We start from the raw sequence: 24,982 nt of genomic DNA on the forward strand, positions 1-24,982 counted from the left end.
CCAACTGAAGGGTGGGCAGCGCTGGATATCCACGCCGATCCCAGGTTACCGCCCCACTGAAAGGTGGGAAGCTGCGTCGCGCACTGACATGCCCGGCACGCCCGGCGGGCAACCGGGATGACGGGTGGTGCACTTTGGGCAGCGTTTCAGCTTGGAGACACAGGGAAAACCAGCATTACCACAGTCCAAGCAGAGAATCAGCCCGCGCATGCGCGGCCCGGTCTGCTGCCGCGCATGTGCAGCAGCGCCCTGCTCCTTGGACAACCCCTCCCCAGACCCCGCCCTCAGGCTTGGTCCCCGCCCCCGCAGGCGCGGTCCGCTCCCGAGCCCCGAGCGTCCATATCCGGGTTCCGTCCGCCGCTGCCGCCACCGCCGTCGCCGCCGCCGCCTCGCTCTTCCAGCCCTGTCAGGAGTGGTGTGATTCCCGACCAAGATGGCGGCCGTGGGGCGAGTCGGCTCGTTCGGTTCATCTCCACCCGGGCTAGCCTCGACTTACGCCAGCGGACCCCTAGCCAACGAGCTTGCGTCGGGCAGCGGCGGCCCCGCGGCGGGCGACGATGAGGACGGGCAGAACCTTTGGTAAGGACCGCACCCCTCTCCGGTCCCCCGCGGGTTATCTCGCCAGGGCGGACGCCTCTGGGATCCCCGAGCCCCGCGGGAGCTGGGAGCCGGGCGGGGCCTCCCGGGAGCTGGGCCCGGCGGTTCTCGTCCTCGGTCGGGCCCGGCCTTAGCCTGCGCCTTGCTCCCCGTTAGGTCCTGCATCCTCAGCGAGGTCTCCACGCGCTCGCGCTCCAAGCTCCCGACCGGGAAGAACGTGCTGCTGCTGGGTAAGTGATCTCCGATGTGGCCCGGGTGCACGGTCACATCCGTTCGCCCACTGCCTTTGTGCGGACACTCGGGCCGGGCTGCGCCCCGCCTCCCGGCTTGCTGCTGACAGCTGGGGGGGGACAAGGGGTCCCTGGTCCTTCCAGCCTGGACCCTCCGGTCTTTTCTCCTCCCTGGGATGTGGGGTGGCTCTGTCATCTCCTCTGGGAGAGACAGAATGAACATAACACCCGAGGCACTCCCAGTGGTCTGGGATTCTACCTAGAAAAACGGGGACAGTTTTTGACAGAGATTGGTAGCATGAGAGGGCTCTTGGTGAGAGCCCCAGCGCAAATGCATGCCATCAATATTTAATAGCAGACTCTTTTGTGTAATTGACAGGAGCCAGAGACTGGGTCGTGAGGAGTGTTATTTGAATCAGCGTTCTCCCGTTCTCCCAGTGCTGGGTGCTCGGGTTGCACTTGCCTTTTTAACTGTCACCTAATAACTCTGAAATTTGTAAAGGGCAGTAGAACAACGTTCTCATTTAGTTCCCTCAGCCGAATGGCTGGAATAAGGGAGACATGCCTCCCCTTTCTCTTAGTTTTTTTTTTTTTTTTAAACCTACTGGCTGCAAAGTGGGGATAAAGGACCCAGGGACAATAAACAATCCCACTTCACAGTTTTGCAGGTCCTTCCAGCTCCGGGAGGAATTCCAACCCCCACCTTTTCTTTTTACATGCAGGATATTGGAGTGTATAATAGGGTGACAGTAATAGTTTACAACTTGGAAGTGGGTGTTTCGAGACTTCAGACTCTTTGATTTTAGCCAAAAGGCTGAGAAACTGGGCTTGAAGTGTTTTAGTTACCTGAGATTCTCCACAGGTGACAATGAATGAGTCGGTAGGAAGAAATGACTCATTTTCTATGACCCCACCACCACCAGTTACATACACACACACACACACACACACACACACACCACAACACATGCCTGTGCTTTGGGAAGCTGTGGTCAAGCTCGTTGAAAAGTTAGCATTGTGTCTTTTCCTGTGATTGAAAGCACCACGTGCAGATAGCCAGGACTGAGTACAAACATGTACAAACCACTCGATCTGACGCAAGTCTGCTGGTGTCCACAAACCTCGGTCCATTCATCTTTCAAAGGAGGGTTATGGAGAAACAGTGCCCACCTCCTGGAACTGTGGGAGGGCCAAATGGCTCACTGTAAAGCCAGGCCGCAGAGAATCCTGTGAGGGACCTGAGTGAATGAGAAAGCATTCCTGGGATGTCTTTAACAAGTGAATTGCCCCCCCCCCCCCCCCCCCCCCCCGTTGAGTTGTGACTCTGCCTGCTGCTCCCATTGCCCTGTGCCCACTAAGCCTGTCTCCTTCCTTAAAAACAAGAAAGGATTACTGCCCAAATACGTGGTATTGATGGGGCAGAAATAAAACAGAGCCGCAAAGCAACAAAACAAAAACCAGTTCCGGGGACTGTTTGTAATTACTACTGTAGACAGGTTATTAATGTAGACAGATTGTGTACCGATAAAGTGAACTTAAGACTGAATGACCCCCTTGGAGTAGATTATGTTTTCATTACTCTGTTAAATAGATTTCTTTACAAATTTCAGCAGTAAAAATTGGCAGTCTTTTACCTTTCTGGTGTTTTCTAGATCTTCTAATACTGGGTCAGTCTACAAGACTTGGTGTACAGAGGCCCCGTACTCCTAGGCTAGATTTTCTTCCGATGAACTTAATAGTTTAGAAAGCTCCATCTGGTGTCATTATATAAGCTTCAAGTGTCATGTTTTTCCTTCAGTACTATTAAGGTTTCCTTGAGCCCTCTTTAGGTCTGGAAAAGGCTAATCATTGATTTAAAAAAAAATACTGTTTATGCAAATGCAGTTACTTCCCCAAACTTCCTTTAAAGAATGCTTGGAGGTGTTTAATTGTCAGGTGTTGTGGCAGTGTTCAGTCTGTGGAGGTAGAAGGAGGAGGGAACACACAGTGGGCATTACAGCTGTCTTTGTTAGGAGTTTATCAGGCCAGGGAGATGCTTGGCTCTAGTATGTCACTCAGGAATGATAGTAGGGTTTTGGAGTCTATATTCAAGGTTTTATTTATTTGTTTTATGTATATGATGAGTACACTGTAGCTGCCTTCAGACACACACCAGAAGAGGGCATCATATCCCATTACAGGTGGTTGTGAGCTACCAAGTGGTTGCTGGGAATTGAACTCAGGACCTCCAGAAGAGCAGTCAGTGTTCTTAACCACTGAGCCATCTCTCCAACCCTGGAGTCTATATTCAAAGAAAAGAAAACAAGTCTGAGCCCATTAACAAGGCTTTGAATTTCAGACATAGCCTAGTGAGAGAGAGAGAGAGATACAGGCCTTTGTCTGAATCCCTTCCATATCCACCCTGCATATCACATATCAGTCACAATTTAACCCTTAGCTTGCCTCACCTGTCCTCCAAGTAGGATAAAAACACCCAGGCTTGGTGGGGGTGGGGTTATAGACACATGAATGCAGTGCCCACAGAGGCCACGGCTCTCAGATTCCCCTGGAGCTGGGTTTACAGGCAGTTGTAAACTATCTACAAGGGTGACAGTGCCATATACAAAACTCTTACTACTCGATGCTTATTTTTGAATCAAAATATCAGTAATTATTTAAAGGAAAAGAATCTGGTCTTTTTTTTCTTTTTGGAATAAGTCTTTTTATTCTTTTTCTTTCTTTCCTTTCTTTTCTTTTCTTTTCTTTTTTTTCTTTTTTTTTTTTTTTTTCCAGACATGGTTTCTCTTTAGCTGTGGCTATCCTGGAACTCACTTTGTAGACCAGACTGGCCTAGAACTCAGAAATCCGCCTGCCTCTGCCTCCTGAGTGCTGGGATTAAAGGCATGCGCCACCGGCTAAGTCTTTTTATTCTTAAAACTCACAAAGTTATTGAAATTTAATACAAACTAGATCGTCTTTATTTTTTTAAGAAAATGGTTAAGGGTAACTTAAATACTGGAAAATGCATTAATGTCAAGTATTCTGTGAATTTTGCGTGAGTATCAACCCATGTAAGCACACCATGACTGAGACAGATACTCATGGGGCCAGTGGGCTCCTGACCGGCCTTGAAAGCTCCATTCCCTGTCCGAGTTAATCTCTATTTAGTCAGGCTTCTGGGTGAGACTGGAAGGTGAGGAAAAGTCTGAGCAGGCAAGCTCCATAGCTGACAGAATCCTGGCCTAATCCACTGCCCAGGAGGGTAAAGCGTGAGGAGCACACTGAGGCGCTGCATAGGGAGACCTTGGCTTTCCAGAGAAGCTCCTGATCTGGTGATGCATCCCAGCATTTGGGAGATTTAGGCAGGAGGATCAGGAATGCAAAGGCATTCCCAGTTAGGTACGAAGGCAACAACAACAACAACAAACAAGAGGAAGGGCGGATGGTTAAGAGTACTGGCTGCTCTTGCAGAGGGCCCAGGTTCAGTTCCCAGGACCACTTGCTAACTCACAACCATTTGTAACTCCAGTTCTGGGGATCTTCTGGCCTTGTCAGGTGTACAAATGGGGCACATACACACGTGCAAGCTAAACATTCATAAACATAAAGAAAAAAGCTCCTAAAAAAAAAAAACAGGAAAAGAAGAAAATTCAAGTGCTTATCGGGCTTTGGGATAGAACTATCCTTGACACTTGTCCTAAGCGTCATTTAATCTACCCAGGCCTGGCTCAGAGTGAAGTCCAGGAAGACTGTGACAACACTCAGTCATTTTACCTACATCTGTATCTTTCTCCTTTCTTAGTGGGGAGTGGGGATTGAACCTGGAGCCTCATACAGAATAAGTCGGCATGCTTAACACTGAGGTACATCCTGAGGCCCTGAGGAACAGGGATTAAAGATCACCAGGGTCCCACAGTTGTAGGAAACATGTTTTCTGGTGTCACTGATTATGAGACTATGATGCTATCATGTTAGAATGGTACAAAGAAGAGTGGTCTCATGTAGTACTGAGTTGAGGATTAGCATAAAGTTATGGATTTATTATATGTTACTGCTTTTATTTTTATTTTATTTTTTAAAGATTCATTTATTTATTTTATGTATGTGAGTGCACTGTAGTTGTTCTTCAGACACACCAGAAGAAGGCATCTGATTCTATTACAGATGGTTGTGAGCCACCATGTGGTTGCTGGGATTTGAACTCAGGACCTCCGGAAGAACAGTCAGTGCTCTTAACTGCCGAGCCATCTCTCCAGCCCTATATATTACTACTAAAGAGACCAATAATGAAGATCAGATGACATGTTGGTACCTTGAAATAGGGTCAGAAAAGTTTTCTGTAGAGGATCAGATACTAAGTAATGTATGCTTTGTGAGTCATGTAGTATTTTGCAACTCTTTAGTTCTGCTCCTTAGTCTCCAAACAGCCACAGATAATTCATGAATGAATGCAACTTAGCAGTGTTTCTCTCTCTCTCTCTCTCTTTTTTTTCCGAGACAGGGTTTCTCTGTGTAGCCCTGGNTGTCCTGGAACTCACTNTGTAGACCAGGCTGGCCTCGAACTCAGAAATCTGCCTGCCTCTGCCTCCCAAGTGCTGGGATTAAAGGCGTGCGCCACCACGCCCAGCTAGCAGTGTTTCAATAAAACTTCATTCACAGAAACAGGCAACAGGCTAGCTTTGGTCTATGACCGGGAATTGCTGGATTTTCCCTTTCTGTGACCCCTTTGCCGTTAGCTTTAACCTTAGGCAAAGATGACAGTTAATGGAGGTTTCATTGGATGGTTTACAGTATTTGACACCGTGGAAGCTCAGTGAATACATGTTACATGAATGATGAATTGACTCTCTATAGTTGGATAGAGATTTAAGAATTAAGGGGAGTAGACCCATTTCCCCCAGTGCCACTGTCAGGAACAGAAAGCAGAGCTCCGAGGGTGACAGATACAGGCTGCTAGAACGGTTCATCAGGTAAAAGCACTGAAAGTTCAGAGTAGCCAGGCACGGTGGGCCGGTGGGCGGGCAGGCAGGTGGGCGGCAGGCACGGACTTCCCTGAAGGAGGTAGAGTAAGAAGCTTAGGAGTTCAGAGTCATCCTCATTCCATAGCGAGTTAGAGTTCAGCCTGGGCTACATGTGACCTGTCTCCAAAAAACCCTTAAAAACAGAAAGAACAGGAAATGCCAAACAGAAGAGTCCTGCATTAGGGAAAAAAAGGTAGATAGATAGCGCATGGGCCTTGTTAGCATTGGGTGAGCTGAGCAAGCCCGTTGTCGCCGTGAGGTCAGGACAGTGCCTCAGCAGGTCACCTCTTCATTTCCTCACTGGGCTTTAGAATTATGCTGTGCAGAGTCATGCACGGAAAACTGGGCTACGCTTCCCTTTTCCTTCTTGCCCTCTGTAAGCTTGTGAGGGCCTCCTGGGAGTCCGCAGAGCCGCAGAGTCAGATGAAGTCAGTGTGAGGCCAGCCTGCCAGCCATGCTGTGCCTGGGAGACTGGGAGAGAACACCTGCTTAGGAAGGTGGAGACACCACAGACAGGACGGAGTCCACCTAGGCCAGGCAGCTGTGAGGAGACTCAGGGTCTGGACACCACCTCCTGACCTATAACTGGAGATAATTTCATACTTCCTGGAATTAAAAGAACTGAAGACATTATGTCTAAAATGCTTTAAAGTCACTTAAAAGCAGTACATGCACGCTAGAGAAAGAAAAATAAAATATTAAAAAAAAAATGAAGCCAGCGCTCAAGTGTGTTGTGTATACCTTTAATCCCAGCACTTGGGGGCAGAGGCAGGCGGATCTCTGTGAGTTTGAGGCCAGCCTGGTCTACACAGTGAGTTCTAGAATAGGCAGAGCAACATAGTGAGACTCTATTTCAAAACAGACAACTGCCATAACTCTATTACCTAAGATTATTGCTATTTCCTGGCCTCTTTAAAACCTTTCCATTTGTATTTGCATAAGACATATGTGGGCTTGGGGTGTTAAGTCAGTTAGGAGAGTCTTGTCTGGTTTCCAGCACTCAGAGGCTCCAAGAGGGAAGTCAGGTGTTCAAGGTCATCTTCAGCTACATAGAGTTGGATTCCAACCTGGGCTCTGTGAGACTTTGTCTCAGAATGAAAGCAAGGGGCTAGAGAGATGGCTCAGTGAGCACTTAGGACTGGCTGCTCTTCCATAGGGTCCTGGTTCAAGTCCAGGCACCCACATTTGTCTTACAACCATTTGCAACTCCAGACCTCTGGGATTCTGCACCCTCTCTGTCATCTGTGGATATTGCACTGACATACATTCAGGCAAAACGGCAATTCATATAAAATAATTAAAGATTTAAAAATAAAAATGAAAATAAGGCTGATCATTTATAGCTTTACATCATAAAAAATAAAACTTTTACATTTTATAGTCAAATTCGTTTACTTCATGTACTGTGCTTTACTTCATTTAACAAGGGTTTATCCATGTCAGTAGTCGTGGGTTTATATATTTTTAATATTTTTATTGCTGAATTCAAAGGCACATGCCTTTAATCCAGCACTCTGGAGAGAGAGGCAGGTGGATCTCTGTGAGTTTGAGGTCAGCCTGGTCTACATAATGAGCTTCAGACCAGCCAGGGCAGCATAGTGAGGTCTTATTACAAAAGAAACGAACAAGCTGGGCATGGTGGTGCACGCCTTTAATCCCAGCACTCGGGAGGCAGAGGAAGGCGGATTTCTGAGTTCGAGGCCAGTCTGGTCTACAAAGTGAGTTCCAGGACAGCCAGGGCTACACAAAGAAACCCTGTTTCGAAAAAAAACCAAAAAAAAAAAAAAAAAAGCAAATAAAACACCCCAAATATATATATATGTGTGTGTGTGTGTGGGTGTATGAATGATTATATAAATGTATATTTACTAAATACATAGGTATTTTATATAGTTACTTATTTATATTCATTATTCATATGTAGTACTTAAATATATACCTAAATATATATTATTCTCTGCATGGTATGGAATGAGGATAACTTGGTTGATCTAGTTTTCTCCTTTTTGTTTGAAAATTGACAACTTTCTTATTATTCTCAAAAGACATTACATCATAATGAGATTTTTGTCTTACGTATTTGTGATCTGAGCATTCCGTAGGCTGGGGTGTTTAGTTTGAGAGCAGCCTGTGGTATTAGAGAGTTCTGTGTGTGGTTGGGCTATGTAGCAACAGGTTCTCTCACAACGGCAAAAGCAGTGAATACATAACCTAAGACATAGGGACGCGGTCAGAAGTAGATGATGGCACTTTAGGCCTTTTCTAGCCCGACTAGAAAGAGGTGTTTGTTCCAGCTAATAGTCATTAAATAAAGTCCTCATGTTGATGTATGCTAACTTATTTACACGCCTTTATGACAGCCAAAAGTCTAGCAGAATACTGTGCATGAACGTGTAAAGTCAAAGTTGATCTCCGATAAAGCTGAAACGAATGGAAATTCTACATGAGTACACATGGGAAACCCTTTCACCTTTATGTGGGATCCAGAGATCAAACTCTGATTGTTGGGCTTGCTTGGCAAGCATTTTACATCCTGAGTCTTGCCAGCCCAGCTCTATCTTTTCTAATTGAATAATAACATATTTGGCTGTATCATAATTATAGTTGATTACAGGTCATTATTGTTACATCTTATATTCCATGTATCCAGTATTATCCTTGGGATCAGTTCCTAAGAGTGGAATTCTTAGGTAGAACATACCCTAGTTGCTGATAAAGAGTTCAGTGAGACTTTGCCCTCCAGAACAGAGGAGCGTTGGCAGCCGTTGGGATCAGCATTTACTGGCATTAGTGTTTATTGAATTAAACCAATTTTTAATTCCTTTTTAATCAGCCTGTGAGACTTGGAATTATAACTGAGAGTAAAGTTCTCGTGTAATGGGGATTGCTGAGTAAAGGGAGCTGTCTTGTGTGTGTTGTGTCAGTTCCTTGTGCTGAGCTTCTCCCAGGTGATGAGAAGGCTCTGCTGTTTTGCAGACTGGGGCTTCACAGTTTGATGAGAATTCAAATTAGCTTTGTCTTCTTGCTCTGCAGATACTCCTGGATGTTTCTGAACATTTAGTCTGAACAGGCGTGTAAGAAGGTTTGCTCATGGCACTGAGTTCTGTTCCCATTCTAACCATCCAAGGAGGGAGATGCCCACTGAGAGATGGGCGCAGATCAAAAGGCCCCATCTCTCTGGATTTTCTGCACAACCAGTAGAAGACAAAAGGGAAGATCTGAGGCTCTTGAGCCTGGGTGTGGTGTGGCACACTAGTACTTGGGATGCAGAGGCAGGTGGATCTCTGTGAGTTCAAGGTCAGCCTGGTTACATAGGGAGTTTCAGGACAGTCAGGACTCCATAGAGAGACCCCGTTTCAAAAACAAAACAAAATAAAAACCCCTCGTGGCTTTTGTCACTAGAACATGCTGGTTCATCTTATATCATGCAGGGTCAAGGTGACAGGTTGGGGATTCTTTCTTGACAGTTTATCCTGATGTATACCCTGATTGATGGGGCTGTGGAGATGCCAGCCAAAGCTCTGCAAGAGAAGGTGTGTGGCTCCAGACCTATGCTAAGCAGGAGTACAGTGTCTCAGCAAAAGAGAAGACGGAGAAAAAAGAATGCACAGTGCTGTTTAATTTGACACGTTGTCATGAGGGATGGGGGAGCTGATCCGGCACACGGTCATGGTGTGGCTTTGTGTTCAGGAGCACTGGCGGGGTTTCAGTTGCTTTGAGTTTCAGACAGTACTACCCTCTTTGTATCCTGTTAACTTATGTGAGGCCTGGGAACAGTGCTTTGGTATCCATGGTAGCAGTTATAGCACCCGCTGAGTGTGACTTCTCACTTTCATATGCTTCATGATGCTCTTCTAAAGTACTGCGGGTGGTCTTACAGAGGAGTTTCATTTCTAACATGTCACACATCCAGTGAATGATAATAGTAACAGAATTTTAGTCCACCATTGTGGAGATGGGATCTGATCTCATCTTACCTGATGTGTCATACAGCTGCTGATGGTATGTTACAGCTAGAGATGATCTGAATGTTCGAATTCTTCATCTGTAAATTAACATTACAAAGTATATTGGCAGGGTGGTGATAGTGCACGCCTTTCATCCCAGCAATCAGGAGGCAGAGGCAGGTGGATCTCAGTGAGTTTGAGGCCAGCCTGGTCTGTAGAGTGAATTCCAGGACAACCAGGGCTACACAGAGAAACCCTGTTTAAAAAAACAAAAACAAAAACAACAGAACAAAACAAGACAAAAAAGCCATCAAAGTATCTTAATATGGGCTGGTGAGACAGCTTAGTAACTGAAGTCTCCTGTTGCCAAGGTTGATGTCCCGAGTTAGATCCCTGGCATCCACATGGTGGAAGGAGAGAACTAAGCCCTCAAGTTGTTCTCTGACACCACATATACACCATGGCAAAGGTCTCCCTCACCCTCACCTCATACAATATACACATAGACATATATAGATTATATGTGTTATATCCTGTATATATTATATATACTATATATGCATATATACATGTGTGTGTGAATATATATATATATATATATATATATACACACATTACATCCCTTTGTTGAATTAGAGATTTTTTTTTTTAAAGATTTATTTATTATATATCTAACTACACTGTAGCTGTCTTCAGATGCACCAGAAGAGGGCGTCAGATCTCATTACGGATGGTTGTGAGCCACTATGTGGTTGCGGGGATTTGAACTCAGAACCTTCTGAAAAGCAGTCAGTGCTCTTAACCGCTGAGCCATCTCTCCAGCCCCGAATTAGAGATCTTCTTTCAGGGATCACCAGCATATATTTGTCCTTATACACATCTGATGATTTTGTAGATATTCAGAGATTTTATGATCATTTTGGTTTTTAAATTTGAGCTAAGGAATGAGATTTGATAGCTGTGGTTGCTGTAGAGAAAACGAAAGCTCTGTGAAGCGCTTGGTCTTGTGAGTGGCTTATTTGAGCAGAGAACTGACAGATGACTTAGAATACAGGCATTACTGTTGTCTGCACCAGCGATCAACAAGCCTTGCTCATTCACTGGTCAGACCTGGGCTCTTCCCATGGCCAGGGCTCTTGAAAGAACCTTGGCTGGGCAAAGCAGTTTCCAGCTGACATTCAGGGATTGTCCCATAGTGATTTTGAATGACCAACAAGTTAAGAATGACTTTTGTTATGGAGCTGCAGGGGAGGGGCAGTGAGGTAGCTCAGTGTGGAAAAGTGCTTGCTACAAGTCAGATGGCCTGAAATGGGCTTCAGGACCTGCACAGTGGAAGCAACGGAACAGCAAGGGCCAGTAATCCTCTGACCTCTGCGTATGCTCCATGGCACATTTATGCTGTGCAAACATGCACACATACACAAACACAGAAGCACACAAAATAAATGTCATTTTTTTTTTAAATGTTAGAGGCCATAAAAGACTGTGAGAGACCCATGTGGCCTGTCGCTTAAATGAGGTTTCTAGCTATTAACCATGGAACGCTTTCTAGCATCTGTATGTGGACATGAAAATAACTATTATAATAGTATTCATCCAGGCTATCTCTTTCCTCTCCCTGTGCCTCACGTTTGGAGGGAGTCTCCATATGTAGTCCAGGCTAGTCTCAGACCAATGCTCCTCCTGCTTCTGTCTTCAGAGGGAGCACGTCCAGCCTCAGTCTGCTTTTGGAACACTTTACGCCTCCCCGGACCAAGGACAAGCCCAGTGTAGAGTGCTTGCCTACTCAGGGGCTGTGAGGTCATGTGATCAGTTCCCAGTGCTAGAAGAAAAAAGTGAAAGTATGTTCTCTTTAAGAAAATCTATTGGGCTGGAGAGATGGCCCAGCAGTTAAGAGCACTGACTGCTCTTCCAGAGGTCCTGAGTTCAATTCCCAGCAACCACATGGTGGCTCACAACCATCTGTAATAGGATCTGATGCCCTCTTGTGGAGTGTGAAGGCAGGGACAATGTACTCACGTACATAAAATAAATAAATATTTAAAAAGAAAAAGAAAATCTATTTTCTGCAGAGAAAATTCTTAGATTTTTTTTTTTTTAATTCTTAGGCGTTTGTACAGGGAAAAAAAACGAGTCCTGAAGAGACTGGTTAAGTTTGAGGCCAGTTCCAGGTCAGCCAGGGCTATGCAGAGAAAACCCCGTCTGCAAACAAACAAACAAGCAAAGCAAAAACAAAACAAAAAAGAAAGAAAATCTAGTTTACAAAGATGGAAATTTAGATAAACTTATTTTAATATCACTTACAGGGTTCTTGGCTTGATGGAATTTCACCTCTATTTACTTAATAGGTCCTTTGCTATGTAGATCAGGCTGGCCCCACACTAAGAGATCCTTCTGTCTCTCTTGGGATAAAAGGGGAGTGCTGCCATGCCTGGCGTATTGCCTCAAGTTCTGTAAGCCTGAGTCACTAGCAGTTTTCACAGGTGTGGTAGAGGCCCAGGGCAAGCCATTGCAATGAGGCATATTGTGAAGAGGGTGCGTGGCTGGCGGTGAGCATCTGACGTGAGTGCTGGTGAGGAGGGGTCTTCAGTGCCCGAGGCATGAGGAAGTAGCCAGTTCTGCCAGAGAAGAGTGGGTGATTTCTAGTCTGGAATTTCCTCAAAAGCAAATCCTCCGTGTTCTGCTTCTGGCCAGAGAACCTGCCTACAGGAGCTTTTGTTTTGTTTGTTGTTTGAGACAAGGGATCCTAGGCTAGCTTGGAACTCACTGTTAGTCCCCAAACTTGAGGTCTCCTGCCTCACCAGGTCCTTTCTCGGTACTGGGGTGGTGGTGTGCTCCATGATCCATTGTGCTGTACTCCTTGGGCCATTAGGATTTAACTACAGGGCTTGAGAAATGGCCTAGTGGGTGCAGGAGCTTGACACCCAGTCTGTTAACCTACATTTGAACCCTGGGACCACATGGTAGGAGAGAAGCAAGTCCTACAAGCTGTCCTCTGACCTCCACATGCACACTTTTACATATATGCATGGGGGATGGGAAGGGGAGGGAGAAAGACAGACAGACAGACAGACAGAAAGTAAATTATTGTAAAAGTAATTTTTAAAAAGATTTTAAACTGGGCATGGTGGAACACACCATTAAACCCAGTACTCAGGAGGCAGAGGCAGGTGGATCTCTGAGTTTGAAGCCAGCCTGGTCTACAGAGTTAATTCCAGGACAACCAGGGCTACACAGAGAAACCCTGTTTCAAAAAAACAAAAACAACAAAACAAAACAAATAAGCCATCAAAGTATTTTTTTTTTTTTTTTTTTTTTTTTTTTTTTTTTTTTTTTTTTTTTTTTTTTTTTTTTTTTTTGGTTTTTCGAGGCAGGGTTTCTCTGTGTAGCCCTGGCTGTCCTGAAACTCACTTTGTAGACCAGGCTGGCCTTGAACTCAGAAATCCGCCTGTCTCTGCCTCCCAAGTGCTGGGATTAAAGACATGCGCCACCACTGCCCGTTCTTTTCTTTTCTTTTCTTTTCTTTTCTTTTCTTTTCTTTTCTTTTCTTTTCTTTTCGTGTCTGGAATTCAAACCCAGTGCCTTGTGCATGCTAGGCAAGTTCTCTGCCACTGAACTATATATCTCCAAACCTGTGCCTCATCGTGAAAAGTTTCTATATTTTATGTGTGTGCATGTGTGATGAATGCCTTTGAAGGTCCCAAGAGGATCCTGGGATGCTGGATCTCTGGAGCTGGAGTTAGAGGTGGAGTTAGTGAGGCACCCAACAGGCATTCTGGGAGCTGAAGTCCAGTCTGCAAGAGCAGGCATTGTTAGCAGCTCTCCAGCCCCATTCCCCAGTTTTATAGAGCCATTTACCTACTTTAAGCATAGTGTTGTAGGAAACGGAGACATGTGTCAACATTCCTGTCAAGTTTTACTTTTTGCTTTAGCTTCTTAGCACTTTGGTTTTCAGACCAGTTAATCATAAATCTGTTTTTTGAGACAGGTCTTACTTTGTGGCCTTGGCTGGCCTTGAACTCATAGTGAGTGAGTTCTCCAGAGTGCTGGGATTAAAGTTGTGCTGACATTGTCACATCTGGGCTAAACTATTCTTTAAAATAGGAAAGGGAATTTATGAAACTCAAAAGAATTCTGGGCTAACACTGAGTTGGTGGCACCATTCAGTGGTCACTCTGTAAAAGCCTAGAGATGAATAGATATTTTTGTCACACTTCTTAGCAGTAGGGCAATGAACAAAACAGACAGATATGTGGCCTCTGCAGTTCCCAGGTAGAGACCCAAGTACAGAAGCTGTGTGCTAGTGAGCTCTGTGGAGAGTCAGCAGGCGGTGAGGAGGCTAGGGGGCACATTTTATTTACAATAGTATCTGGGTTAGGATTTTAGAGGTGGTTCTAGGGCAGAACATGGTGCCTGATGTGTGCTGGGTAAGTGCTTTATCACAGAGCAGCAGCCTCAGCCTCTTTTTTTTTTTTTTTCCCGAGACAGGGTTTCTCTGTATAGACCTGGCTATCCTGGAGCTCACTTTGTTTACCAGGCTGGCCTCGAACTCCGAAAGACGCCTGCCTCTGCCTCCCAAGTGCTGGGATCAAAGGCGTGCACCACCACTGCTCAGCTTCCCAGACTTGAATTTAAGAGTCTGGCTTCTGGCTTCTGCCACACAGTCTTTCTAAAATATCTAAACTGCTGGTGGTTCTCCATTGTCATAAGGACAGTTTAACTTTCTTAACCTGGCATGCTGGCCTCAGGCTTGTCCCCTTGGTCAGTCTACTCTCCATATAGCCCAAGCTAGTCTCAAACTTGGGATCTTACCTCACTTCCCAGAGTGGTGTTGGGACTGTAGGCTGTGCCGCCATGACAAGTGTTTGTTTGTCCTTGTTAGAAGGAAGCTTCTTGTGCCTGGGTTTTGCACTTACTTTCTCTTCCTGAAATGATTAACTCCTGGTGGTTAATTAATCCTGCAAGGTTTGGCTGAAGTGTTGCCTTTGGTGGAAAGCTGTCTGACTTGTGGAATACTAGAATCCTCTCTCCTGAGTTGGACAGTGATTGTGGCAGGTGGGTTTTGTATTTCTAGTGTATGGTTTGTATGCAGGTGCAGCTCTCTTAAGCACTTCTATAGTTCTAACAGGGTGACTAAAATGATTTTTTTTTTTTTTTTGAGACAGGGTTTCTCTGTGTAGACCTGGCTGTCCTAGAACTCACTCTGTAGACCAGGCTGGCCTCAAACTCAGAAATCCACCTGCCTCTGCCTCCCAAATGCTGGGATTAAATGCGTGTGCCTCCACCGCCCAGTGACTAAAATGATTTTTAATGTGAGAATCTGCTCCAGCCTCCTGGGGTGATGGTAGAAATTCTCCTCCTTATAGTTCTTAAGCAATTACAAAGATATAAGTTAATGCTATATTAAGCTACAACAGTTTTGACATATCCGACTTTGCAACGCTTAGCTTTATTTCCAGCTTAAGCATGATGGGTTATCCTGGGAATTACTGTTATTATCATAGATATTATTGTTTTCAACCTAATCTGTTGTTTTGATGGCTAGTTTAATAGTATACATAAAAGTAGTGCAGAATACTTATTTAATTGCCACATTCATTTTCTTAATTAGGTGAAATTATACATGCTTGCTGTGCACAACATACTGTGTGGGGCATATGCACCTTGGGCAATAGCTTGTCATGTCATATGTTTTGGTCTTATAATAAGAAGCCTCGGGCTGGTGAGATGGCTCAGTGGGTAAGAGCACCCGACTGCTCTTCCGAAGGTCCAGAGTTCAAATCCCAGCAACCACATGATGGCTCACAACCATCCATAACGAGATCTGACTCCCTCTTCTGGAGTGTCTGAAGACAGCTACAGTGTACTTATATATAATACATAAATAAATAAATCTAAAAAAAAAAAAAAAAAAGAAGCCTCAGCGTGCTCTGGACAGTGCCCCCCTACCCCCACCCCATGCTGCTGTGTGCTCTAGGCAGCCCCCTCATAGTCCCCTCATGACATGGTGTTTCCTGCAGTGCAGGAGAGCTCTCATACCGCCTTTCCATCTACCTGAGACTGTGACCTTTGTGCCTTTGCCTCAGCAGCTCCCCAGATCCTGGGAACGCGCACCTCACACTCTGTCTGTGAGCTCAGCTTCCAGCTCTGTGTAGAAGGAGGGCATTTGTGGTATTTGTCTTCTGTGCCTGGCTTATCTCACTTAACATTGTGTCCTCTGAGTTCAGCCCTGTTTTCACAAATGCCAGAATTTCTTCCATGACTTTATAGTAATCTTCTGTGTATCTATCCTTTTTATTTTTTTTTTGAGACAGGGTCTCACGTAGCCTAAGCTGGTTTCCAACTCATCATCTTTCTGCCTTCCAAGTCCTGAATGGCTCTGTACTTCCATGCTTAGTCTTACTGAACTTTCTTTATTCATTAATCTGATTCTGATTCTTGGATTGGGTTTCATATCTTGTCATTGTGGATAGATAATGCTGCAGTGAACAACAGAGTGCAAATGCCTTTCATTGTACTGATCCCATTGAATATGTACATATGCATGCATGTATGAATGAATGAATGAATGTCAAACTTCTGACGCATACTGATGGTTATTACTGCTCATAATGGAGTATTGGAAATGATTTGTAGGCTGGAGAGAGGGCTCAGCACTTCAATTCCCAGCAACCACATGGTGGCTCACAACCATTTGTATTAGGAGCCAATGCTCTCTTCTGGTGTGTCTGAAGACAGTACTCACATATATAAAATAAATAAATCTTAAAAAAAAAAAAGATTTAAAAAAAGAAATGATTTGTGAAAATAACTAGCCTCCCACTATGAAATATGGTAGTGAATGCTGTGAGGTACCTTCTATTTTGGGACTTGGAGGTTTGAGGTTTATAGTATATATAGCCTGACGTGAATTAGCTATGTAGCCCAGGTTAGCCTCAAGCTCTCAATCCATTACCTCATTCTACTAAGTGCTGGGATTGCAGGTGTGCACCACTACTTCCGGTACGTGATGGTTAGTTTTCCCCTCAGCTTGGTGAACCTGGAGTCATCTAATGAAGAGGGAGCTTTAACTGAAAAGACACCTTTCATCTCCAGGGCTCTAGGCAGGGCCATTTCCACTGGCACTAAGCCTGCATTTTGTGCACAGACATATGTGCAGGCAAAGTTCTTACACACAAACACATAAAATAAAAATATGATGAAGAAAAATATTGAGACGAGGTCTCCTGTAGTCTATGCTGGTTTCAGACTTAATTTGTAGCTGAGGCTGACTTTGAACTTCTGAACCTTCTGCCCCTACTTACTAAGTACCGGATTGCAGACATGCTTCTCCATACCAAGTTTATGTTGTGCTGGAAAGGAACTCAGGCCTTTGTGCATGTCAGGCAAGACTGCCAACTAAGTTACATCCCAGTTCTTAGACTTTTCTTCTCTGCCAAGTTTAAATCATACACTTCACTAACATTAATATTTTTAAGGCTATTTCTTACTTTTGTCTATTCCATAGTCATTCTCTTCTTTTTTTTTTTAAAAAAGATTTATATATATATATATATATATATATATATATATTTAATGAGTATACTGTAGCTGTCTTCAGACATACAAGAAGAGAGCATCAGATCCCATTACAGATGGTTGTGAGCCACCATGTGGTTGCTGGGAATTGAACTCAGGACCTCTGGAAGAGCAGTCATTGCTCTTAACCGCTGAGCCATCTCTCTAGCCCCCTTCTCTTCTTTTTTCTTGCCCAACTTACTGTCCCTCCTCTGCTCTCCCAGCCCCGTGTCTCATGGTCGGTGATGGTTCTGCTGAGGACCCAGTTCCCTGTCCTGATCAGTCCAGTGAGCCATGTACTCTCTGCAGTGTGGGCGTGACTCAGACCAGGCCACTGGGAGTTGTTCCTAGGTCAGGAGTGGTGGCATTCACGTAGTCCCAGCCGGGGACAGATTTTAAGTTAGAGACCAACCTGAGCTACATAGTGAGACCTTTTCTCAAAAAGACAAGATGGAGAGTACTGGAGAAGCAGATTAGTGGTTTAGAAAACCTCTGTTCTTGCTGAGAATCTGTGTTTGGTTCCCAGTACCCATGTTGGGTGGCTCACAGCAATGTGTAACTCCATGTCCAGAGAAGTCAGATTCTCTGGCCTCCACAGACACCTGAACTCATGAGCACCACCCTCAATTCATTCACCTAATTTTAAAGTAATTATTTTTTAAAAACTCAAAAGGAGGTTGGTGGCTCTGTTATCATCCTTGCCCACTGAAATTGCGGTATACTTTGTAAGCTTGCCTGTACTCTGGTCTTTAAACAAACAAAAGTTTCTCTATATAACTGAAAATCTTCAGACTGAAGGCTTAGAGGGAGCCCTTCACACTTTACAGACTAATCTAGGCTGCTGTAAATGTGGCACTTCCCAAAGCTGTGGCATCTGACTTTGTCACTCTGTCCCATGGAAGACATCATTTAGAGCAGGATGGACAAGCTTTAACCAGGTAGCAGCAGCACTGGGAGAAGGAAGTCTGCTATGGAGTCTGTGTCCCCAGGGTGCAGCTGCCTGGCAGTCTTCTGTGGATTACCTTGCCTTCACATGGTGCTATGATGTGTCCCTGGTCCACACTACAATTAAAACTGCCCTTTTTTAAACAATGTATGTATGTAGGTGAAGACGGAGCTGGGAAGACAAGCCTCATAAGAAGAATTCAGGGCATAGAGGAGTACAAGAAGGGAAGAGGACTGGAGTACCTGTACTTAAATGTGCACGACGAAGACAGGGATGGTGAGTGTGGCCTCCTCAGTCAACTCGGAGGGACTCTGCTGCTCCCCACCACAGTTGGGTTTTGTCCAGTTTGTCATCGCTCAGCAGGAGTTCTAGAATGTCACTTGGGTCAGTGACTAGTTAGGTATAGACAAGCTTCTGTTGGTGTGAAGTGGAGTTTCAGATAGTATAGTTTTAAGCTGTTAGTGTGTTTGTACATGTGGCATGTTAGCCTTCCGGCCAGCCTTAAGAAACAGCCTCAGTTTTGAGTTCCCTTTCCTCAGTGTGGTGATTGTTTTGCCCACCCTTCCTCCACCCTTTCCTCATCTCCTTCTGTAATTGTAATTGTCCCTGTAGTGGCTCTCACTTGCACAGCCCTGTTTTCATCCATAGGACACTGTCCTTTCTGAGTATGTACAGCTCTGTCTGTTTTGTTTTGGTTTGTTTTTGTTTTTTGTTTTTTGTTTTTTTGTGGTTTTTCGAGACAGGGTTTCTCTGTTAGCCCTGGCTGTCCTGGAACTCACTTTGTAGACCAGGCTGGCCTTGAACTCAGAAATCCACCTGCCTCTGCCTCCCGAGTGCTGGGATTAAAGGCGTGTGCCACCACTGCCCAGCTTTTTTTTTGGTACAGCTCTGTCTGTTGATGGTAAAATATAAACATAATATTTACTGTTTTGACCTTGATTAAGGAGTAGGAAAAAGGAAGGAGGCTCTCATCCTGTAGCTGCCTGTTACATCATGTCAACCCTTTCTGAACGGTCACATTTGACCCAAAGAGTAAACCTTCATCAATGCCAACAGACATCTCCTGTGTATAAGTAAATGACTTAATAGTGCTGTTAAAAGAAACTGTGGCTTCTTTTGTTTTGTTTTGTTTTTTTTGTAGATCAAACAAGATGTAATGTATGGATCTTAGATGGAGATCTATACCACAAAGGGCTACTCAAGTTCTCTCTGGATGCCCTTTCTCTGAGGGACACTCTGGTCATGTTGGTTGTTGATATGTCAAAGCCTTGGACTGCTTTGGATTCCTTACAGAAATGGGCAAGTGTGGTGAGAGAACATGTCGACAAGCTGAAAATCCCCCCTGAAGAGATGAAGGAAATGGAGCAGAAGTGTGAGTGGCCAGAAAATGCTAATGTGGGCTCCCATTGAAATATCTTAGCAGGCTATAAAAACCAGACATGCTAATGTGGGCTTCCATTGAGATATCTTAGCTGACTATAAAAGACATTCCAATTGTTTTCTCTACAAACAAGATTCAGTGAAGGAAATACAATATGATTACCATTTGAAATTTAATTTGAATGATTTGTAGAGTTTTATTATTTAATATACATAATGGTAAATTCTTTGGTAGAAGTATGTTTTACTCTTGTCAAATGACTATGGGTCTTCATTTTGAAAGGTCATTTTTACTTGCAAAAATGTGAGCCTGTCTTCAGGTCATCACTTCTAGCATTTTTGTGACTGTTAGCTTATTAACTTTGTTAATATGAAATGTGCATGAAAAGATGTTAACATAATAAAAAGATGTTAAGTTGGTATTTACAGAGTTCATTAGAGTGTGGGTGACTTTGCCTGTGCAGTCATTTCCTCTCTTCCCCTCAGTCCATACTTGTGCTAGAACCATTGCTGTATGCTCTGCTTCACACTCTTATGTGTTTTGCACATGAATTGTTATTTTATGTATATGTCTCTTTGTTTGTTTTTGGAACAATGTCTCCCTCTGTACCTTAGGCCGGGCTGAATTCTTTCCCCCTCCCTCCATGAGATTATAGATGTGCCACCACAGCTGACTGTTAATCTATAGTTTCCTGTCACTGATGATCACTGTCTGTGGAGTGGTTTTTCTCCCCAGTACCCCCAGTCTATGCTTGTATTAGAATCATGTGTGATTCGAGTTCACACTCTTGTGTCTGTTATGTATGAGTTTGTATGGAGGTGCCCATATAGATCCCATTGATTGATTGATTGATTGATTTTGTTTTTTCAAGACAGTTTTTCTGTGTGGCCTTGGTTGTCCTGGAACTCACTCTGTAGACCAGACTGGCCTCGAACTCATAGTGATCCACCTGTCTCTGCCTCCTGAGTGCTGGGATCAAAGGCATATACCCACCACCTGGTGACCTCTTTATTTTAAATGTTGTGTGTATATTGTAAGAAGTGTTCACATGTGAGTGTAGGAGCTTACAGAATCCAGAAGAGAACTTTGGATCCCTGGAGCTAGAATTACACTGTAGAGAGAAAGAATCTCTTATAAGCACCATGTGTCAATAAAAAAACCTATGGGCAATGAGCTGAGTCAGGAAATACGAGGTGGGTCACTAGCAGGAAGAGAAAGAATTCTGGGAAATAGTGAGAGGCGAGAGAAATTTGCCCTTGAATGAGATGAGACGGAAGTAAACCAGCAGGTAACTGAACTCAGGACAGAACAGAGAACACTCAGGAAGATGTGACAAGACAGACACGTGGTACCTGAGCACAGATAACAAGCCACATGGCAGAAAGTAGATTACAATAAATGGGTTATTTTAAATTATGATCTAGTCAGAGAAGAACCTAGCTATATGGCCAAGATACTCATAAATACATTTCACTCTCAGTCGTATTTCTGGGAGCATGTAGCTGTAAGGAAGAAAGACCAAACTTCTACATTATACCATTGTAGCTGCCCATGGTACTGAGAACCAAAATTCTGCCAAGAGCCTAGCCATCTTTCCAGCCTATCTATCCGCCTTGTGTTTTGAGACGGGGTCTCTCACTGAACCTGGAGCTCACATAGTTCAGCTGTAGCTGGCCGGTGAGCTACAGACATCTGGTTTTCTCTGCATTAGCAGTGCTTGGATTACAGTACTTACTACTGGGCCTAGCTTTTATGTGAGTGGTGGAGATAATGAACTCAGGTTCTTGTGCTTGCCAACAAGTGCTTTTCCAAGTTAGCTATCTCCCCAGCTCCTGGCAGAAACTCCTAACCAGCAAGGAGTTGTGGACAGACCTGATTAGGATCTGCATTCACGCAGAGCATGCTAGCTCACCTCTAGTCCCAATACTCAGGAGGCTAAGTGAGGTGAATTCCAGGCCAGCCTGAACTACATAGGGAGACCCTCTCACAAGAGAAAGAAGTCACCAGCAGGGCTGGTGAGATGGCTCAGTGGGTAAGAGCACCTGACTGCTCTTCCGAAGGTCCAGAGTTCAAATCCCAGCAACCACATGGTGGCTCACAACCATCCGCAACGAGATCTGGCGCCCTCTTCTGGAGTGTCTTGAAGACAGCTACAGTATACTTACATATAATAAATAAAAAATCTTAAGAAAAAAAAAATAAAAAAAAAGAAGTCACCAGCAGAGAGTGTGGTGGCTTTTGCCTATAATCTCAGCTCTCTGTAGACTGAAGCAGGAGGATTTAAGGACAGTCTGAATTACTCCTGTCTCAGGTTATGCTAGGAATACAGGTGTAGTCTCCCATGCTTAGTTAGCACTATGTTTTATTTATTTTACTTATGTCTATGGATGTTTTGCATGCATGTCTGTCGTCTATGTACTATGCATATTTAATGCCCAGGGAGACCAGAGAGAGCATCAGGTTCCCTGGAACTAGAGTTACAGATGATTGTTAGACACCATGTGGGTGCGGGGAACTGAACCCAGGTCCTCTGGAAACCCTTAAGTTGTGGATTCTTTTTCTTCCATGTTTAGTTTTATGTAATTCCTTCCTTTAAAGAAGACAGAGGGCCAAAGCTGCGTGTGTGTGTGTGTGTGTATGCAGTACATACATGTGAAGAGTGTATACAGGATACACACTTGATACAATAAATCATAGTTTTTACTTGTGTGTGTGGATTCAGGTGCAACTACATGTGGAGGTTAGAGAATATTTGCAGGAGTTGGTTCTCTCCTTCTGTTTTGTGGGTCTCAGGTATGAAACTCGGTCATCAGGCTTGACAGCAGGGACCTTTACCACTGAGCCATCTCTGGCCGCCAAGGTCCTATATAACTAACTAACCCTATTCAGAACCCCACTGTGTAGAGCCATCTGTGTGGAAACATCTATACAGTCAGTGATGTGTGCCCTGTCATTGTATACTTTTCTTTTGTATATGTAGCATTTCTAAAGTCATTTTTTGTTTCTTTTCCTATGTAAGATGGTTTCTAAGCCCAGAAAAAATAAATTTAAATTGTGGCAGAAATAAAGAAGGCTCACATGGTTCCATTTCTAAACTATGTTTCCTTTGACCCCCAGTGATTAGAGACTTCCAAGAGTACGTGGAGCCAGGAGAAGACTTCCCAGCTTCCCCTCAGAGAAGAACCACTGGTGCGCAGGAGGACAGAGATGACAGTGTTGTCCTGCCCCTGGGTGCAGACACACTCACACACAACCTGGGCCTACCAGTGCTCGTCGTCTGCACGAAGGTTAGTTTGCTTTCTGACCTTGCAACTAACTGTCTTTTATGTTTGGGTGTTAGTTTTCCTAGATGTCTGTTTTCTTTTGAGAGAGGGTCTCGTGTCCATGAGATTCACTTTGTTCATGCCCTGGTCTCTGGATGATAGAACCACAAGCATGCACTACCACCCTGATGAAGTGTTTGGGGTCTGAAACAGTTTCTTTGAAAGAAAACAGTATTTCAAATACATTGTTCATGGTTGAACTTCATCTTCAGAATTTCAGTTAGACCTCACTATACCACTAGTTCCTTAGAAATCATTACAGGCCGGGCGTGGTGGCGCACGCCTTTAATCTCAGCACTCNACTCAGGAGGCAGAGGCAGGCGGATTTCTGAGTTCGAGGCCAGCCTGGTCTACAGAGTGAGTTCCAGGACAGCCAGGGCTACACAGAGAAACCCTATCTCGAAAAACCAAAAAAAGAAAAAAAAATCGTTATAGGTAAAATGATAGCATATTTATTATTTTAGTTTGTTAATTTTTTTATGTATATGGTGTTTTGCTTGCCTGTATGTCTGTGCTCCGTGTGCATCAGTGCTCTCAGAGGCCAGAGCGGTGTCAGGTCTCCTGGTACTGGAGTTTTAGATGATTGTGAGCCGCCATGTGCCTTCCCCGGGATCTTCTGGAAGAGCAGCCAGTGCTCTTCCCTGCTGCACCATCACCCAGCCCACAAAGGCTAACCAGGAACTTGCTTCCTCTGTCTCCAGTGCTGCAATTAAATGTGTGTGTCACCACTGTGTGCAACTTAAAATGAAATGCTTTCAGCATTACCTTTTATTATACTAGTTTCTTTTTCTTTTTTAATTGTTTTTGTTTTTGTCTTTTGAGGCAGGGTTTCTCTTGTTTCTCCCTGAATCCCTCTGCCTCCTCAGTGCTGGGACTAAAGGCGGTCACCATCACCGCCACCAGCTTATTATACTTTTTATTTTAAAGCTAGAAATTTTCTTCTTATTTATTTATTTAATGGACCTGTGAGCTGTATCTGCATATATGTCTGCCTGCCAGAAGGGGGCATCAGATCCCAGTAGAGACGGTTGTGAGCCACCATGTGGTTGTTGAGATTGAATTTAGTACTCTGGAACAGTGGCAGGCAGTGCTCGTAACTGTTGAGCTCTCTCTCCTTGTACCAGTTTCTTCAGGTTATAAGAGAGAAGAGTATTTTCAAACTGAGCAGTAGTGGCCTTTAATCCCAGCAATCGGAAGGCAGAAGCAGGTGGATTACTGAGTTCAAGGCCAGCCTGGTCTACAAAGTGAGTTTCAGGTCAGCCAGGGATACACAGAGAAACCCTGTCTCAAAAAAACAACAACAAAAAAAAACCCCCACAAAAACAAAAACCAAAAAAAAAAAAACCCCCAAAAAACAAAAAACGAGCATTTTCGGATGAATGCAGCCATTTCCTACTCCTACAGACCAGGATAGGGCTGAGCCTAGAGCGTTGCATATGCTAGGCAAGCATTTTAGGTAACACTATGTTCATAGTCCACGGCTTACTTTTAAACTCCTTGTATCACCTGTTATGTAATATTGATATCAACTTGTTATTTGTGTATTTATTAAAAGGTGCTGACAGGATCACTTTTTTCAAAATTCTGCTGGCTTACGGACATGGTAGTGCACAGCCGAATCCCAGCTCTCAGGAATCAGGAAGCTCACGAGCTCCAGACCAGCCTGTGTTACATAGCCAGACCTTACCTCATACCTATAAAATACGCAGAAATTTCTCTTAGCTCAGCTCTTTTACTGAATATATTTTATAATGAAAAGATAATTCTTTTAAGGCCTGACTTACCTGCCAAAGCCCATTTTCTTTCCCCTTGGTACTAAGTAATGTGTTTTTAGTCCACCGTGGAATAGCTGAGAAAGTTTCAGGACAGTAACTGTTCTATTCCATTCCCCTGAGACTCAGGGCCTTGGGTATGCTACGTTCTGCCTGGAGCTGCACTCCTAGAACTAATATAACCCTAAAGGCCTAAAATTATTCCTGGTTTTTTTTTTTTTTTTTTTTT

General features: G+C 44.2%; 1 protein-coding gene across 1 annotated transcript in view; it reads left to right on the top strand.

Annotated features, from left to right (window-relative positions):
• The first annotated feature begins 311 nt into the window (after nt 1-311).
• The window catches only part of Dync1li1 (dynein cytoplasmic 1 light intermediate chain 1), a 36,726-nt gene continuing 12,055 nt past the window's right edge, over nt 312-24,982 (top strand). The window contains exons 1-5 of the mRNA XM_021171631.2: nt 312-579; nt 754-827; nt 18,437-18,553; nt 19,419-19,649; nt 22,776-22,945. Coding sequence (XP_021027290.1) covers nt 434-579; nt 754-827; nt 18,437-18,553; nt 19,419-19,649; nt 22,776-22,945 — 738 coding nt within the window. The 5' untranslated portion in view covers nt 312-433. The remainder of the gene's footprint in view (nt 580-753; nt 828-18,436; nt 18,554-19,418; nt 19,650-22,775; nt 22,946-24,982) is intronic.

This window comes from Mus caroli, chromosome 9, assembly GCF_900094665.2.
Source record: "Mus caroli chromosome 9, CAROLI_EIJ_v1.1, whole genome shotgun sequence".
NCBI lineage: Eukaryota > Metazoa > Chordata > Mammalia > Rodentia > Muridae > Mus > Mus caroli.